General features: G+C 38.9%; 1 protein-coding gene across 3 annotated transcripts in view; it reads left to right on the forward strand.

Moving 5' to 3' along the window:
- Positions 1 to 559: 559 nt before the first annotated feature.
- NUP153 (nucleoporin 153) overlaps positions 560 to 19,328 on the forward strand; it is a 71,345-nt gene continuing 52,576 nt past the window's right edge. For 2 of the 3 annotated variants that reach the window (XM_036994406.2, XM_073224708.1), the window contains exons 1-2: positions 561 to 1,216; positions 11,649 to 11,874. In XM_036994406.2, coding sequence (XP_036850301.2) covers positions 1,100 to 1,216; positions 11,649 to 11,874 — 343 coding nt within the window. In that variant the 5' untranslated portion in view covers positions 561 to 1,099. Of the gene's footprint in view, positions 1,217 to 11,648; positions 11,875 to 19,328 lie in introns of all 3 variants that reach the window. The other variant, XM_036994409.2, reaches the window with a different exon arrangement.

A 19,328-nucleotide genomic window follows, 5' to 3' on the forward strand; every position in this document is an offset into this window, starting at 1 on the left:
GGTGAACTTTTACGGTTTGCACCTTGTAGTACAGGAAGCCAGGCTCACAAAATTTGGACTTATCCAAGGTCAAACTAGTGAGCGGCAAAGCCCAACTCCCATCTCGTGCTTGACAACAAAGCCCTTGTTTCTATATAGAAAACCATGTATTTATTTCCTTTCTGTTTTAGGCTTAGGGATCGTGGACATTGTTTTTCCAACCAGTTTTTTCTCTCTATATTATAAGCTCCTGTCTTTGATTTAGTATGTTTGCTTTCTGCCGGTTTACCAGCCGGTGGGGAGAAGAGTGGGAAAGAGGTTACTGTTTTTATGTTAAACGCCTCTGAAAAGCGAAATTTACAGCCAAGCACAGCAAAGGTAACAAACAGCTGGCTTTGTGCCTCCGCGGCGAGGCGCGGCTCTCCTGCGTCTTCCTTTCCGAGAATTCGTGTTCTTCCGCTAAACTACGTTTCCCAGCGTGCCGCGCGGGCGAGAGCGCGCGCTCCTCCAATCCCTTCTTCCTCCGCCCAATGCCCGGTCGCAGCGTTATGATGCGTGCGCGTCGGGCGCGGACTAGTGACAGCACCCTGGCTCGCGACCGCGGCGGCGGCCTTAGCAGCGGCAATAGACGCAATAGCGGCGGAGACTGCAGGGAAGACGACGACGGCGGGGCGGTGCTGCGCACAGAGGGGAGGGGTAGGCGGGCGGCGCCGGCGGCTCCAACTGCGGCAGCTACGGCAGCGACGGGTAGGGCGGCGGAAGCCCCAGCCCCGTCAGCCGCCGGTCGAGTTAGGCCTCACCAGCGCCTCAAGCCGCCCGCTCTGTCTTCCGCGAGGGAATCTCCGGGGACCGCGACACACACAGGGGCGCGGGTCGGCGAGAGGTAACCGGACGGGAGCCAGCGCCTCGGCCTCGGCCGCCACCACCCCTTCCCTGCTGCCAGCGCGCGCTCTCTCGCCATTCCTCGCAGCCTCGCGGTCCCCCGCGTGCCTGTGCCCCACTGTGTGCACCGCGAGGCCGGCCTCGGGCTGGGGCCGGGCGGCGGGGGCACCAGGGCGGCCGCCTCTGCCTCTCCCGCCCCCTTACCCGCCCGGGAGTGGGAAGCAGCGGAGGCCCCGCCATGGCCTCGGGAGCCGGAGGAGTAGGAGGGGGCGGCGGCGGCGGCGGCAAGATCCGGGCGCGGCGTTGCCACCAGGGGCCAGTGAAGCCTTACCAGCAGGGGCGGCAGCAGCACCAGGTACGGGACCGGGACGCCGCGGGGGCCGGGCGGGGAGGGAACGCGTGCGGGGCCCCGGCGCCCCACGTGGAGGCCTGGGAGGGCCCCGTTAAGGGCCGGCGCGGCGCGGGAGCCCGGGCCTCAGGGTGGCGACGGGAAGCGGGCCCGTCCCTGCGGCACACGCGTGTGGCTCGGGCCGCCTCTCCCCGGGGCCTGGGCCAGGGCCTGACCCGGACTGGCGCGGGGCGGGAACAGAAATTATGGGCCCGCGGTGCGCGCGTTTCTTTCGTTTTTGGCGGGGATGGGGGTTCGAGGACATTACTCACGTCTTCTGGAGGCAGAAAGGAAGAGGTGCAGCGGGAGGCCTCTGCCCTCGCCGTTTCCTAGCCTCCCGCGTTTCAGTGGGTGGGGAGGGGGCGGCCCCGGGGAATCTGCCCCCGGGGCGCCCAGGGCTTGGGAGGGAGCGCTGTTACTCTGACCGAGTGGTGACTTCGTCTCAGCTTACTAATTCCCCATCTCCTTTGGCTGTGTTCCCCTCTGATCTGGGAGCATTGGCTTCGATTTATTTATTTTTCTTTCACCGGCCTGTAGTTCCCGTGGCGCTGGGACATTTTGAAAGTCCCTCTCCACCCTTACGTCTTCTCTCCGCTGCGAGACTCTCCCCTTCCCATTCCGTCCCCCCCGCCGTCTGTTTTGGAGGCTGCAATTAGCCATTATGCACAGTTGTCTGGGACTCCAGCTCTGATCTCATGGACAAAAAGTAGTTTAATATTACAGGACTTACTCTGGCAGTTTAGGGTTTTTTGACCCTCCGGTAATGGTGGTTTTACAGCTTAACCACCTTGTGCACTCGTGGGTGTTTGACGTTATGAAAAGGGGTTTATCCTAAGTGTAAATGAGACACTTGATTCAGAGAAAATTCCATTTTTAAGTGTTACTTGTTTGCTATAGGGATTGAATAGGAAAATGTTAAAAACTAATTTTAATAGTCGCTTGTAAGGGTTCTCCGTGATACTAAGATGGGAAGTGTTTTAAACTTGTTAAAAAAACAAAAGTACAGCAAATGCTCTGATAACTTATTGCATTGCATACTGTTAGAGGCAGACTTTCTAGATTGTTGTGTTCTGGATGAAGATAAATATTGAACTCTTTGTGGTGGTGTTAAATTGTATCATTGAAAAACAACAGAATTTTAAAAGTAAAGATTTGAGGGAGTTTTTTTTAATAGCAGAAACTGTGGTTTATAATATTAGGTAATTCTCTACTAATGGTGAGAAGTCTTGGTAATAACTCTTACCTCCCACCAGTTTCATCCCAGGTATGTGCAGAAAGTGCCATGGTTTTCAGATTTCTTTGTGAGGAACCGAGGTGCTTGCAGGCAGATTTAAGATTAGAATTCAGGTCACATGCCTGCCCATTTAACCTAATCCTTTGTAAAATGGAAGTTAGACACCCATGCTTTCTGATTCTCCTGAAGAATAAATGTCTTTCAGTGCTTTCTCAGATCGCTTAAAAGAAAGTTACTGCATAAAATCAAATGTTTTAAATGCAGATGTGTGGATGGTCTGGACAGAGAGGAGACAAAGGAGCTGATATATTCCAGGTGGCAAGGTATAATCACAGTTTATTTTTAATGTACTTAGATAAAAACCTGATTTGGGGGAGTTGATTCCTTAATGTAACAGTCATGATCCAAATTGTCTTAGAGCTGATGGGATTTCAGACTGTGTAGTTTTGTTGTATAACTTGTTAATTTATCATTTCCTCCTATCTAAAATAGTTTCAGCTTCTTTCCTCAGCCATTTAATTGAAAAAGAAAATACGTTTTCAGCTTTTGAATTGAAATTAAAGATTTTGAATTGGAATTAAAGATGTTTGGGGGGTTTCTTGATCACCACTGTTGATGTTTCTCTTAATGTAATGGGCAGGAATTATCAAAGAAAAGTTTTCAGAAACATACAAAGGAATATACAAAAAATATACTGACTTTTAAAAATCTTAAAACAAGGGCTTCTTTCTTTAGGCCTTACTGGAACTTAGGTGGGCTTGTGTACTGACCCCCTGCATGTTCTCTGTTATCCGAGGCTGTCACCTCTGTGTTTTGCATCGGCTGCTGAGTCATCATGAATGGCAAGGCGCTTCATGACATGGCATGTTTTATACTAATGTTATTTGATTAAGTGTCCAAGGGTTTCTTCGCAAAAATGAAGTTTTTGGTTGTGTCGTAAAGGGTAGGTCTAAGAATGAGATGTCTGGCAGTGGCAGTTAATGGATGTTTGCAATTACTTCTCAGGCCAATAGGCTGGTGCAGTCATGTAGTACCTGCGACTTTTGCATGTGTTCAACTGACTTGTAATTTCCTGTTTTGACTCTTGGGTCAGCTTTGCTAAGGTATATATCTAAAGTTTACACTTTTCTTTCAACTTCTGATGTTTAAAATGCCATTTTGCTTGAACTTGTGGAGACAGAAATCCATTGTCTCACTCAACTAAAGGGTAGTAACTTAAGAACTGTAGGAGCAAAATGAAGAACAGCCCTGAATAATGTAAATTGATCATCTTCACTGCCTTCTCCCCTACCCCCTAACTCTTAGCCTAGATACATTTAGGAAATGGTGTCATTTTTCTAGTTTGGAGTGAACAGGTCACTAAAGAGGATGTGGTTAGTTTTGTTACCTGTTCAGTCTCCTTTCCCATTTCCTTTTTGTGCAGACTGTCAGGCCCATAAAGTCAACTCTGGAGAGGTCAAGCTTTTCCTAATAGTCACCACAAAAAACTTGAGCTCATGGGCAAACTAGAACTTTGCCTCAGGAAGAATCTACTGCCACCTCGTGGTGAGAGGGAACTACTTATTTTTGCCCTGTTTGGGGAGCTGTGGTTCCAAGGTTTTTTTCTCCTGGTTTGGAGCAAAGGGAGTCCACTCATTTTATGTTGTCAGATGTAGTTTGTCTGTCTTACAAGTCAGTTCCTGCATTTAGCTGTTTCAGTTGTTCAGTAGCTTAGATCAGGAGTCTGCAAATTTGTCTGTTAAGGGCCAGGTAGTAAATATTTAGATTTTGTCACTGCAAGTTCATTGTTTTTACAGCCCTTTAACAAATATGAAACCCATTCATAGCCTGAGGCCTGTGAAAACAGACTGAGGCTGAATCTGGTTCACTGACCATGTTTTGCCTAATTCTGATTTATATGATAGTATCGTCTTTTTGTTTTGTTTTGGTAGTTTTTATATGATACTTTGTCCCAAATAAGTATGTTGTACTTGGTATCTGATGGCCAAAGAGTCTTCTCAGTTTTGAAAAGGAGAGATGTTTAGAGACTGAATACTTAATTACAGAAGTCACTAAGTAGTTTTGACTTTCATTTTCCTTTGCTTTATTCTATATACTGTCAGCGGAAATAGAAATAGAAATGGAAATACTTGATAAAAAGAATGTACTGTAATGGAGTCAGAACATTGGGTTTGAATCCCCCTTCTGCCAGGACTTGGCCAAGTTATTTCTCTCTGCTTAATTTACACATCTGTAATGTGGAGATTGTGAGAGTTAAATGAGATAAGTGGAGCCCCTGGAGCAAGGCCTGACTGTGAAATCACTGTGGTCAAATAGAGCTTTTTGATGTTGGATTTAAGGACTCATTTACTGAGTAATGAGCCCAAATCTTTAAGTTTGCTACCCTCTTAAGTTCTTATTTGTTTTTAACGTATTTTCCTCATAGAAATGCCAGTTATTTAAGTGAATAGGAAAATAAATCCAAATATTAAGTTTTTTAATGCAAAGTAGGTTTTTTTGTTTGTGATGAGAGGCCCTGTGTATGGCATTTTATCAATTTACTTAACAATTTTTCTAATAAGGTAAATGACAAAAAGCCCAGGTGTTGGTTTTGCATTTCCTGCAAGTCCCTGATGAGGCAATTATCTGTTAGTTTGAAATAAAATGAAAAGTTTGGTCTGATGTGACTGTTTAAAAGCATTTTTTCATTAGACACAGATTACTACTGAAAATAGGTAATGACATTTTCAAAAATGTTTTATTTATAGTTAATTTATGGTCATGTTTGCAATAAACTTTTTTAAAAAACGTATTTTTAAATATAGTTTAGTATGTTTTAAAAAGATTCTTCTGTGTTGGGAAACCCAGTTTAATAAAGTCTTGCCACCAGATACAGTTTACTGTGGTTATTATCAGAAACAGATTATTAGAATGTCTTTTCTGTCATAGATATTTCAGTTTGCTTGGTTTTGCTTATCTTTTTCATAGTGTGATACAGTTTTCAAACATTATGTAAGAAAAGTGACAATATCATATAGGTAACTGGGTTAAACTGCTTTGGGCTTTTATTAGGTCTCATTGCTAATTTGAAAGGTCTTTTACGACTCCTTTTCTTGTTGTTGCTTGGTTACTGTTAGTTACCTATTAATAACCGCTTCTGTGATATGAATAACTAAAACGAGATACTAAGCCAGGTTGTGCTTTCCCTTACTGTGTTAGTGGCAGAAAGTCTTTGAAGGAGGTTGAAATTTGTAGCCATTGGTAGTTTTAATTTTTTAGGCAGAATAATTTTAATGCTCATGATTTTCGGCTTTATCTCTTGAATTCTGAAGAGAAATGAAAAGTGTAGGTTAAGTGGCTACAACGATTTGGATTGGCTGGATAAGGAAAACTTGGCTGCTTAGTGACTAACTGTAGGTTGTAAAATATGACAAAGAATAGCTTAGATTTGGAGATTAAGTTCAGGCTATTGAAACTAGATTCAGTATGCCTGAATTGGAATTTGACTACTTCATTTCTTTTTTTCCCTCATGGAAATAACAGAGAATTAAAGTCATAAGAGAGATGCATTGTTAAAGTAAGTAATGTTAGAATGGGTATGTTAAAACACTGAAAATAAATGAAGGATTAGAATGGCATCTAGGTTTTTACCGTTTACTGTTAAAGATATTTTTGTAATTAGATATTCTTTAGGTCTCAAGTGAAGTCTTGGGTTCTTAGCTCTTGTTCTTCACTTGGGCTTGGAGGAAGCAAGGGGAAAATGGATATGAGAATGCAAAATAAGACTTCAAAGAGAGGAAAGGAGAGCCTAGTGACACAGGAATTGAGTGGGCAGGGAGAACGTGCACAGAACCCTAGAAGAACGCTGAGGGGTTCGTTATAGGTCTCAGTGAAATAAAGGCAGCCAAAAGAACAGATAATGGGTATGAAAACAGCAGTACATTCTGTCTGGGAGAAGAGGACTCCAGAACCTTAAAACTGAAGATGGATTTTATTTGGAAGTTATTTGATAAAGGAGATTTTATAATATGAATGCCACTATATAATAGACTACATGTGAAGAAAAGAGAGTTGAACATTAACTGAAGTCAAGAAAACTCATAGGAATAGAGAGCTTTATGTAAGGAGAAGGGAGGCTATATATGGTAATAATAAGGAATTAGCCATAGAGAAGAGACGTCTCTGGTTCTTGAGATTACAGATTAGTGAAACAACATATAGAGAAAGTGTCTTTTACATGACCAGTGAATTCTGAGTTAGGATTGTAGACAAACTTTGTCCTACCCTAGTCTTTCATTAACCCCTGAACTCAGGTTAATTAACCTAATGTATTCCCAGTGCCCTACACATTGAATGTGCTTAGTATGTGTGGGTATTGAATTGAATTTACTTTTGGCTCCAAATTGAGTATTTATTCTAAATTTCACTGGCGTTTCTGATATATTTTGCCATGTTTTGCCAAATGAAAAACCCCTAGTTTTTGAAGAGGGAGAAAACCTAATCAGTTTAACTAGTCTAAGTTTAAGGATTCACTCCTTTAATCCTTGATTTGACTTTATTACTTACAGTTATGTAGTGTATAGACTTCTTTAGGGCTACAGGGAGTAGCTAAAACATGGTAAAACCTCATTTGCTTTGTTGATTTTTATAAGTCCTTCATTAATTTTCTTTCTTTGGCTGTCTTTCTGCTTCTCCTCATTTAGTTGGCTTTGTCTTGTTTATCATTCCAGAGGGTGGTTTAGTTCTGTGCTTTTGGAGACCTTTTTTGGGGGGCAGGTGGAGGGGAAGACTATTAGTGTGGCAACAAAAATAAAATTATAATAGTGAAACTATTTCTCCAAGCAAATAGATTAACTTGATTTTTAATTGTACGATGAATGATGTCCTTTTTAGAAACTTGTCACAGAATATTCACACGTGAGAATTAGATTGGTTGAGCAATGCAGTTGTGGAGAAATTAAAACCGTGCGCCAACTAATCTGTGCGCTGTACCGCCCTGGTTCCTGTCCTCAGAGAGCTTGATGCTCTACTGGAGGCAGTGGACAGACTGTAGTGGTCATTCTTCTTGACTGATTACCATCGTGTAGGAAGGACAGGGCACTGTGGGCACCTGGAAAGAGGCGGCTTTCCCAAACTTGGAGGATCAGAGTTTTTCTCCTGGAGGAAGACTTAACCTCAGGCTCCCGTGCTGTTGTTGGGCTTCCCACTGGCCTCTGAAGGGAGAGGAGAGGCTAATCGGGAAAGGAGGACCTGAGGACTCATTATTCCTTAATAGACCTTTACTGAGTCTGTTTCTCCCTTAAACTTTTTTTTTTTTTTTTAATGAATATCATGAAGCATGGTTTCCTCAGGTCCACGTAGGAAGCTGATTTTGCCCCATTTCTGTAGAGACCTGAAACAGATCTTTTCTCAGGTAGACCTTTGGTAGTAGAGCCAAGGGAACCTTTTCTTCCATAAGAAAGCTACTTTTCTCCTTTTCTAGCAGCCTTCACTCTTCCTCAGCTTTCTCTTAGTGACTGAAGTCTATCATCTTTGGTGCCTTAAAGAACTACCGGGCAGGGAGGCACCTCTCCAGATCTCTCGGACACGTAGGGCCCTTTACTTCTTTATAGTCTGTCCAATTCTGTGCGTGATCAGGAGACTGCTTTTTCTTCACAGCTTGTAGAAACTCTTAATACCTAGTAGTTGGTTATTTACTCAAAATAAGCGTTAAGTCTTTAATACTGGAGATAAAATAGACTCAGAGGTAGGCTTTTATGTTTACTGCTGGTTTGATTTTCAGAGTTTATATTACAAAGTTGGTATTTATAAAAATTGGTAGAATGGTATGATGTATTTGATGGATAATGAGATAATCATGGAAATAGGATGGTCTTTTAGGTAAAACTTTGTGAGAGTTAAGCTTATAGGTAGGGTTGTTTACTATGGTCGGAATTGGGAAAATGTCCTATTTTTAGATGGTTTGGTACAGTGGTTTTCCAGCTTTAATTTGTGTAAGAATAAACTCATGAGCTTGTTAAAACAAATTTGCATTTCTAACGTGCTCTTAGGTGACACCAGTGCTGCTGATTTGAAGACTCCAATTTGTGAATCACTGTTTTAGTCCTTTTATAGTGACTAGATATATAATGTGTATCTATAATTTTAGTAGCTTTTACTAGATTTATTAGATTTTTGTATTTATTAATAAGGTCACCAGAACTTGGACAGCATGTGCCAAGGACACTTGGATATTTGAGTCTTTGCACTTCTTGTTCCCTCAGTTTCTAATTCTTTTGCATTAGAAATTTGCATGGCTCATTCCTCACTTTTTTCAAGTCTCTGTTTACATAAAATACCTCTCCCATTTTACTTCCCTGCTTTATTTTTTCCCATAGCACTGACTCACTGTATTATGTGTTACATACTGTATTCACTTGTTTGCTTGACTCCCTCACTTGGAATATAAGCTCCAAGAGGGTAGGAACTTGTTCACTGTTGTCTCCTCATTGTTCCTTGCTTGACATACACTGTACCGTCAATAAGTGTTGATTGGATGAATTCAGTGAGAAAAGCAATGCCTGCCTTTACCTCTGTGAGATAAGATTCTAAAATATTCACCAGAATAAAGCCTCTTTTTTGTCCATTTATGTACTGTTTTTCAGAGATAAAGGTTGGATGTAACCCTTGGGTAATATGAGTGTTTCCCTAAGTGTGGTACAGGTGTTCCATTGTTGATAAAGAAGTTATGAGTTAACGGACACATGGACTGACCTTTTAATGTTCATGTTAATTAGAAAAAAAGTTTAACAGGTAACACTGATGTATCAGTTAGGGACCCAGCAAGCAACAATTCACTGCAGATGGTTCCACTGAAGTATCTTTTGAGTCTACAGACAGAAGGACTGGTGCTTAGAGGAATAAATATGGGATAGCAAAGTATCCAGACACTAGCAGTAGTGAGAAGCTGTTACCATTCCCAGGACTGGAAGGATAAAGAGAAGAAGTGGTGTAACTGGAGTGGAGGAAGGGCCACTTGGCTGCAGCTGTGGTTTTAGAGATGAGGGGCAGAACTGGAAGGAAGGCTTCTTTTTCCTCCTGTCCTCTACTGCCTCACATCCTCTAGTGCCTCTCTTGAGTCAGTCCTAACAGAAGACATTCTGGTGGGACAGCCTATCAAGAATGAAGTGAGGAAAGGGCAAGTGAACACCAGTACAGCACCTAATCTGTAATTTGATAGATTTTATTGTATAGGAAAAGATAAATTTATTAAGAGAAATGAGTGGATAGAAAGAACCATTAAATAAAAGTAAAAATCATGGCTGAAGTTTAGGAAACACTGGGGAAATAGTTCTGTAAGCTGCACTGTAATCAGTGCAGTCCACTGTAAGGTTTGTTTTTCTGATTCATGTTAAAAGAGGATTTTATTCTGATATACTTTAATTATTGTCTGATTAGTGCTCCACATGTGTATGTTTTCCGGGTAACTGAATCTTAGGACTGAAGACAATTGTATTCACCTCTTGTACAAGAACTTTTTCCCAAAAATGTATTGTAATTTCCTGAAGTGCATCTAATTTCCTAATCTGTAACTGGAATGGTGGTTCTCATGTTAGCATACACATGATTTGTGAGGGTTTATTAAAACAGGCGAGCCCAGCGACCTGTATCAGAGGCTGGGGTAGGGAGGGCTCGGGTAGGCTTGAGGTGCAGCTCATGTCGCTGATAAAAGGCCCACACTTTGGGATCCACTGTGTTGCAGTATCCTGAGCTTAATTTAACTTTTCTTGATGAAAAGTTCTAGGGTCATTTACCCTCTAGAGGAATACTGAAGTATACGTACGGATGGCTGTTTTTCTTACCGGCTTTAGGCCCACTTCATCGCGTGCATGTCATCCGGCTGTCAGGCCCTTCTTGCTCTCGCCCGCTGGGCCGCTAGTGACTCTGCTCTTGCTATGACTTCTGTGCGCTGGGCCGCTGTGGGCCGAGAGCGGGTGCATTGGCCCAATTTCAGTTTAGGAAAGAGAAGGTCTCCAAGCAAAGTTCATGCGCTTTAGTGAATGAGCTTTATTCTATCCATTTTGACTGTTCAATTTGGTTTACTGATCATTTGCCACAATACCACCTAAGTGACCTTCAGTTTCAGTATGGCTTGCCTCCTTAGGTGGTGAGTAGGGATCCCAGGAATCTGTGGTGCTTTTAGTGGCTGACCACCTGAGAGGAATCCCACAAAAGATTTATTTCACACTAAATTCTTACAGTGGTTTAGCTAACTTAGCACTTCAGATCAAGTATGTGTCTTACTTTTTTCCAGTCTTATTTAAACTATATTTTATCTTGTAAACACTTTCAAGTCTTGAAATATTGAAAGTAAAGATTTAAGTATAAATAATAGGTAAATATAATAAATACTACGTGTATAGTTTTATAAATATTACATCTTGGATGTAGATAGTTAATCTTTCTTTCCAGAGTAACTGACGTGACACTATTAATAACAGGTTCATAAGTTATGGTGAGAATTAAAGTGAATAATATGGGTAAACTGCTTAGAACAGTGCCTGGCACATAGCAAAACTACAGTAAATGTTAATAATACCAGTTGTTGTTAAACTACATTTTTTCTCCCCATTATAAAATTAATTCCTCAGATTTTATGCAACATTTGATATAATGAAATTTTACCATAAAAAAATCTTAGATTATTTCTTGAGTTTGTTATATTGGATTAGCTGCCCTTTGAAAAAGATCTCGTATTTTTGTCTTAAAGAATGTGCAGTAAAATAATTGCTTGAGTAAGCTGTTGAAGGTGGTATTTATATTGCTGCTTTTAATATGCTGGGGTCAAAATGCATGCCTTTTCTCAGGATTATAACATTTTTAGTGCATATCTTATTACTTCATCTAAAATTTATATTGCTTTTGTGATAGCATATTGGAGTTTTTTCAGGACTGGAATAATATGGCCAATTGGGGTAATTGTTGGCTCATGGATATATGTACATGGAAGAAAGAAAAATGTAGGAATTTTGTATGTCTCTAGAATTTGTGAAATGCCATTATGTTTGAATCAACTTAAGTAACTGAATTTTAGGAAACTTTCTTGGAAACAAGTTTTGTTTTGTGTGGTATGGCTTTCTATAAATAGGTGTATAAAAGATGGTGTATAAAAGATTTCTAAAACTACCTTATGTGTTCTTCCAACAGGGCATTCTTAGCAGGGTTACAGAATCTGTTAAGAACATTGTGCCAGGATGGCTACAGAGATACTTCAACAAGAATGAAGATGTATGCAGCTGCTCAACAGACACAGCAGAGGTACCGCAGTGGCCAGAAAATAGAGAAAATGATCATCTGATATATGCCAATGAGGAGAGCTCTAATATTCATGATGGGAGAATCACTCCTGAGCCAACAGTCAGTAATACAGAAGGTAAGTAGAATGTGGATATACTGTTATGAGCAAAAGGGTTTTCCATGCCTTAATTTTAAGTATATATTATTTAGCTGTGGTAAATCAAATTGGGTAGTACATAAGGAAGAGGTTGGTGGTCAGGTGCAGATTAGGTATCTTTCTTACTTATATCAGCTTTTTGTTTATTAAGGGAGGCTGATACACTGTACTAGTTAAGAGGGCAATCTCTGGTGTTAGACTTTGGGTTTGAATTCTCATACAACCAATTGTAGTCATGTGGCTTTTGGCAAGATAATCTATTTACTCCTCTGTCTACTCAAAAATTGTTCCGAAAAAAGTAAGTGTGAAGCCCTTAGGATATGTCCTGTCCCTGAGGGAGGACTGTAAAAGCTGTGGCAGTGAATCTGGACCGCTGCCCCCTGCCCCTCAACGCCTCTGCCTGGGCGTGGCGCACCCGCACTTGGCTCCTGTCCTCGCGCAGCCAACTCCACTGGGTCATTTTCTTCATTGATAGTTAAGTGACTGCATTTTAAAAGCTTCAACTTTTTGGAATCTACTTATAGCATTTTGGTGGGATTTACAAATATGAAATAGCTTTGGTGTAACCCAAGAAGATGACATATTTGGGACTATAACTCTGTTGTTTCACTTTATTCATTTTTTACGACTTACTGAGATTTATTTCACATACCATAGAACAACCCATTTAAAGTATACAGTTCATTGGTTTTAGTATGTTTGTACAATGGCTCAGCTATCACCACAGTCAGTTTTAGAACATTTTCATCTCCAGCCCTGTCACCTCAGCCCCGAAAATCCTCTTAGTAGTCACCTTGCATTCCTGCCCCTCAGCCCTAGTCTCTATAGATTTGCCTATACTTGGAATATCATAGAATAGGGATCATATAATATGTGGTGTTTTGTGACTGGCTTATTTTGCTTAGCATGATGTTTTCAGGGTTCATCCATGTCAAGCATGTATCAGAACTTTATTTCTTTTTGTTGCCAGACCACATGGTATATAAATGGATGATAAAACCACATTTTTTTCATTCATTTGTCAGCTGATGAACATTTGGGTTGTTTCCACTTTTTGAATTTATGAATAATGCTGCTGTGAATATTCACCTGCAAGTTTTTGTGTGGATGTTTTCTCTTGGTATCTAGGAGTAGAATTGCTGGATCATATGGTAATTTAACATTATGAGGAAAAACTGTTTTCCAGAAGAGTGGCTATACCATTTTATCTTTCCACTGGCAGTGTATGAAGATTCCAGTTTCTTCACACCTTCACCAACACTAATTTTCCTTTTTTGAAAAACTACAGCTATTCTAGTGTATGTGAAGCGGTATCTCATTGTGGTTTTGATTTGCATTACCGTGATGACTAATGAGACTGAGCATCTTAATGTGCTTTTGGCCATTTATATATGTTTGGAGAAATGGCTGTTCAAATCCCCTTATTCCATTTTTAATTGGGCTATTTGTCTTTTTATAGTTGATTTGAAAAAGGTCTTTATAATATTCTGCAAATAAGGCCCTTATCAGTAAAATATCAATTTTACTGGTATAAATTTTATATTGATAGCAACTGCAGCTGGATAGTTTATGCATTCTTCAAATAGCACAAGGTAGTAAGAACAGTTACAGAGCTTGTGGCCCATTCAAAATCAGTGTATGATCTGCAAATATATTCTCCCACTTTGTGGGCTATCATTTTACTTTCTTGGTGATGTCCTTTGAAACACAAAAGGTTTTCCATTTTGATGAAGTCCCGTTTATCTCTCAGTCTACATTTGAGTATATATCTTTTTGCTTTAATTGTATGTTTTGACTTATAATTAGAAAATTTTTTCTAACTCTGTGTTGTCTCATCTTGCCTAAACACTGGATGTGAATTGCTGTGTGTATGGCCTGTTGGCTTGGGTGTGCTTAGCTCCCTGACAGACTGTCCTGCCTGCTTTGCTGTGGTGGAAACTGCGTAGAGTGACACAGGCCTGAAGGAGTGACTGACTGGAGGAATGGCAAAGCTAAGTTTTCTCAGTAGTCGTCAGTTTAGCTTAGTCTTGAATGCTTACTTATTTTTTTACTAGATTAATTTAGGAAGTTTGAATATCTGTACTTTTCAAGATTTCTTCCAAATATATTACTAAAAGGCCTTGAGGCTTTCAATCTCTGAGCTGAGTACCTCCATGTTATTTTCTTTCTGGGCATTGAAGGGATCCCAGTTTCTCTCATTTATTTGGAAACATTCTTGGAGTATAACAGCATATATTCAGTGTCCGAAACCCTCTTTTCCATCCTAATGGCAAGCTTGTGAGGATTAACTAACTTCAAGAATTCAGTTTAGGTGTGAGATCAATGGAGAGTTTCTTGTTTTACACTTTTAAAATTATATTTTTTGTGTGTATCCTCATTGAAATAATGAAAGTAATTCAGTGGTCTACCAAGGTCAGTTTCAACTTGTATTTTATTTTTATTATTAAGTTTATAAGGTATCTTTTCTGTTACATGTATATTACACAGACTTCTGTGGACAATTTCTAAACTTAAATTGTTACGGAAAATTTCAAACTACAAAAGCAAGGAGGATACAGTGATGCTCCCAAGTACCCATTACCCAGCTTCAAAGACAACAAACTCACTGCTGATCCCTTTTCTCTGTTCCCGTACCTATTCACCTGCCTTCCCACTCCAACACCCCTAGGTGTTTAGAAGCAACTTGTGAGGAGCTTTTCTTTTTTTTTTTTGAGAGGGCATCTCTCATATTTATTGGTCAAATGGTTGTTAACAACAATAAAATTCAGTATAGGGGGGTCAATGCTCAATGTACAATCATTAATCCATCTCAAGCCTAATTCTCATTAGTCTGTGAGGAGCTTTTGATACAAACTTAAAATTCTGGATAGCATTTTTTCCCTTCGTTTTTGCCTTAGGTGTGAATTCTCTCTTCTTAAACTTTTTAAGTTCTAGTTTTCTTCTCATAGTCTACCTTGATTGACCTTTCTTAAAGTATTCAGTACTTGGAGTCACATAATGTGTACCTCTAATGACTCCCCAGTATGATGAATATAGATCTTACTAGATATAACAAAGAACTCAATTTGTTTACTCTGTGAAACATTGCCCTTAAATTTGACAATGCAACTCTCAAAATAACTTACACATATTTGTTCTTAAAGTAATATCAAATTATTGAAAGCTTAAAATAATTTAGATGTAACAGTCTGTTGTTTACTAAATATCAATTTTACTGGTGTAACTTTTGTATTAATAGTAACTACAGCTGGACAGTTTATGCATTCTTCAAATAGCACAGGGTAGTAAGAACAGTTACAGAGCTTGTGGCCCATTTAAAATCTGTTGTCTACAGCTTCCTGCCTGTGTACCTTTTATTTTGACTGTCTTCATGATGGGGAACTATTGAGTGTCTTATGTTTCTTCTCGGTTAGTGGAATAGATTAGTGAGGACAACCGCAGATAATGTATGTACATGTTTCATTGAGAGGAAGGGTTTAGGCCTTTGAGGTCCCGCAATGCCATATCTACTACACTAGTCAACAGTGGGTTGAAGTTTAGCCCATGTGATTGTAGGTGCACTCTTAGGAACTGGGCATTTGTGACTGATGTGAATTTGTAGATCACTTGGGCTTGTTTAGTCACATGAATACCAAACTGTCCTTTATTGTGCCTGGTTTATGAGGTAAGGAAGCTCTGTAAATACAAAAAAACTGGCATTACTGTTAACAGCATATCTTCAAGTAGAAGTTTATGACAATAGATTATTTTCCTCTCTAGCTTCTGTATGTACTAAATTTAGCAGATCGCTAAATTGAAAATTTAGCTAAAAATGTGTCCTATCACTTTTATCCTATAGGATAAACTGATAGAGGGATGAGAGAATGGGATAACTAAAAAGCACTTTTGTGATATGCTGCATACCGTAAGAAGCATTTTAGCTTCTTACAGAGAAATTGATTACAGAGAAATTGAAATATTATAATGTTTAAATGTCTATAGGTTTAAATACCAATACCAGTAGATTTTTAAGCTCCAGCCAGTATCTTAATTTGTGCAAGCTTGGTAAGAAATTATTACATATAAAAGAAATTTAGGTCTTCTGTTGGATTTTTAAAATAGGATTTTACATGAATAGAAAAAAAAATTTTTTTTTAAAGAATTATTTGTTGCCATTCTTGATGCACCTTGCTTTTTTCGAAAATTATTTTTTTGGTCTGCTCACCTCTGGAGCATGCCTGCACTCCCTCATTGAGTATGTACTCTTGCTTTATTTAATGCTCTGCCTTGAAAAATGATTATTTTTTGAATTACAAAATATACATAACAATTTACTATTTTAGCCATAATTGTAAGTGTACATACAGTTAGTTAAATGGCATTAAGTCCATTCACATTGTTATGCAACCATCACCATCATCTATCTCAACTTTTTGCATCCTGTGAAACTGAAACTGTACCCATTAAAAACTAACCCTCCATTTCTCTTGTCCCCCCCAGCCCCTGGCAGACAGTATTTTCCTTTCTTTCTGTATTACTTGGCTATTTTAAGTACCTCATATGAGTAGACTCATACAGTATTTGTCCTTTTGTGACTGGCTTATTTTACTTAGCATAATGTCTTTGAGGTTCATCCACATTGAAGCTTACATCAGAATTTACTTTCTTTCTGAGACCTTACATTCTATTGTGTGTATAGCACATTGATCCATTCATTTGTTGATGGACACTTATGTTGCATCCACCTTTTGGCTATTACAAATAATGCTATTAGGAACATGGTTGTACAAATCTCTGAGACCCTGATTTCAGTTCTTTGGGTATATACCCAAAAGAGGAATTACTGGATCATATAGTAACTATTTTAAACTTTTTGAGAAACCACTATACTGTTTCTACAGTGGCTCCACCATTTTACATATCCTACCACGAGTGCATAAGAGTTCCACTTTCTACACATTCTCATCAACATTTATTTTCTGTTTTTCTGATAGTAGCCATCTTAGTGGGTGTGAAGGTTTTGATTTGCACTTCTCTGATGATTAATGATGCTGAGCATCTTTTTGTATGTTTATTGGCCATTTGCATATCATCTTTGGTGAGATACCTTTTGCCCAAGTTTTGATCAGGTTATTAGATTTTGTTGTTGGGTTGTAGGAATTCTTCATATATTCTGGATACTAACTTACCGTGTATATGATTTGCAAATAGTTTCTATCATCCTGTAAGTTGCCTTTTTATTCTCTTGACTGTGTCTTCTAGAGCACAGAAGTTTTTAAGTTTGATATAGTCCCATAGATTTGTTTTTGTTGCCTGTCATGTTCAAGAAATCATTGTCAAGATGAATGTCGTGAAGCTTTTCCCTTCTGTTTTCTTGTAGTAGTTTTATGGTTTTGGGTCTTATGTTTAGGTCTTTGAACCACATTTTGAGTTACTTTTTGTATATGGTAGTAGATAAGGGTACAATTTCATTTCTTTTCTACCTGGATATCCAGTTTCCCCAAAACTGTTTGTTGAAGAGACTGTCATTTCCTCATTGAGTGGTCTTGTGTAAGATAATATGACCATAAAATGCAAGGCTGTATTTCTGGGTCATCTGTCTGTTCCATTGGTCTCTATGTCTGTCCTTATGCCAGTACAACACAGTTTTGATTACTATTTTGTAAGAAGTTTTGAAACCAGGAAGTATGAGACCTCTGATGTTGTTATTCTTTTTCAATATTACTTTAGCTATTAGGAGTCCCTTGAGATTCTGTAAGAATTTTAGGATGGATTTTTGTATTTTTTCAAAAAATGTCACTGGGTTTTTGAAAGGGATTGCATTGAATCTGTAGATTGCTTTGGGTAGTATGGACATGTGAATGATATTAGGTCTTCCAGTCTTTAGACTGTCTTCTTCCATTTTTTTCAGCAGTATTTTGTATTTTATAGTTTTTATTGTGCAAGCCTTCCACCACCTTGCTTAAAATTCCTGAGTATTTCATATTTGATGCTATTGTTAATGTAATCATTTTCTTAATTTACTTTTCAGATTGTTCATTATTAGTGTGTAGAAACAAACTCATTTTTGAATGTTGATTTTTGTATCCTACTGCTTTGCTGAATTTATTTATCCTAACAGGGTTTTTAATTTTTTTAATGATGTTTTTATGGATTTCTACATATGTAATGTATCATCTATGAATTGAGCTTATTTTACTTGTTCTTTTCCAATTGAGTCTCTGGACAGTCCCATGGCGACTTCGGGAGGGCTCTCCGTGCACTGCTTTATACTTCAGTGCCCCTCATCCTGATTTCTGCCTGCTGTGTTTTGCTTTGATTCCAGCTTTCTGTGCACGGTCCGAAACCGTTCCTGGACACAGCTGAGTAGTGATCAGGCTCGCTGTATGAGTTTTCTTGTGCTGTTTTCTCTTGTCTGAAAGCTGTTGCCTTAGATGTTTTATAGTTATTTATAGTAGAAGGGCTAGTCTGGAAGAGTCTTTTGTAAACTTGATGAGTGGTTATCTAAAGTTCTTGAAAATATTCCTGAAAATGAATAGAGAAATCCTGAAAATAAGGAAATTGTGATTGGACTTGTATAGTCATTAAATGTGTTCTAAAGATATATGTATGTATAGTATTTAATATATATTCTACATACAGTATTTAAAAAATATATACACACACATACATATATATTAATTTTATTTTGGTATCATTAATATACAATCACATGAGCAACATTGTGGTTACTAGATTCCCCCATTATCAAATCCCCACCACATACCCCGTTACAGTCACTGTCAGTCAGCCTAGTAAGATGCTGTATAGTCACTACTTGTCTCCTCTGTGCTATACTGCCTTTCCCGTGACCCCCCCATGTTATGTGTGCTAATCATAGTATTTAATATATATTACATACGACATATATATATACTCTCTCTCTACATACATACATATATGTGTATGTATATTTATAGTATTGAAAACATTATGGTACTGGTACAGCAATACACATTGGGTAAAGGAGAGAAAAAGCCTCTTGGAATTTAGTATGTGGTAATGGTGATTTTTCAGTCAGTGAGTTAAAGATGGCTTATCTAAGTAATCATTTGGAAAACATTGTGAAGCTGAATCATTCCTTCACTGCTGCATGGTAACTGTTTATACAGATGGAGTTAAGATTAAATGTTATATTGAAATAAAAGCAACAGTACCAAAAGAAGAAAAAGAAATGAGTAAAAATTTTTATTTTATATAGTCTTGGAATGGTAAAAGTCTTTAAATAAAGTACAAGTTATTCTGTTTTATAAAAGACATAGTCAAACAAATGAATGGGTTTAACCAATGGTGAAAAATTGGTTTTAATATTTCAGATCATTTCACACTGATCTTACTGATCAAAAAAATTAAATCTTAATATTGTTAGTAAGAAACTACAGCAGTAAGCAATTAACACAACTACCAACGAATGT

The sequence above is a fragment of the Manis javanica genome, chromosome 16 (genome assembly GCF_040802235.1).
Source record: "Manis javanica isolate MJ-LG chromosome 16, MJ_LKY, whole genome shotgun sequence".
Lineage (NCBI taxonomy): Eukaryota > Metazoa > Chordata > Mammalia > Pholidota > Manidae > Manis > Manis javanica.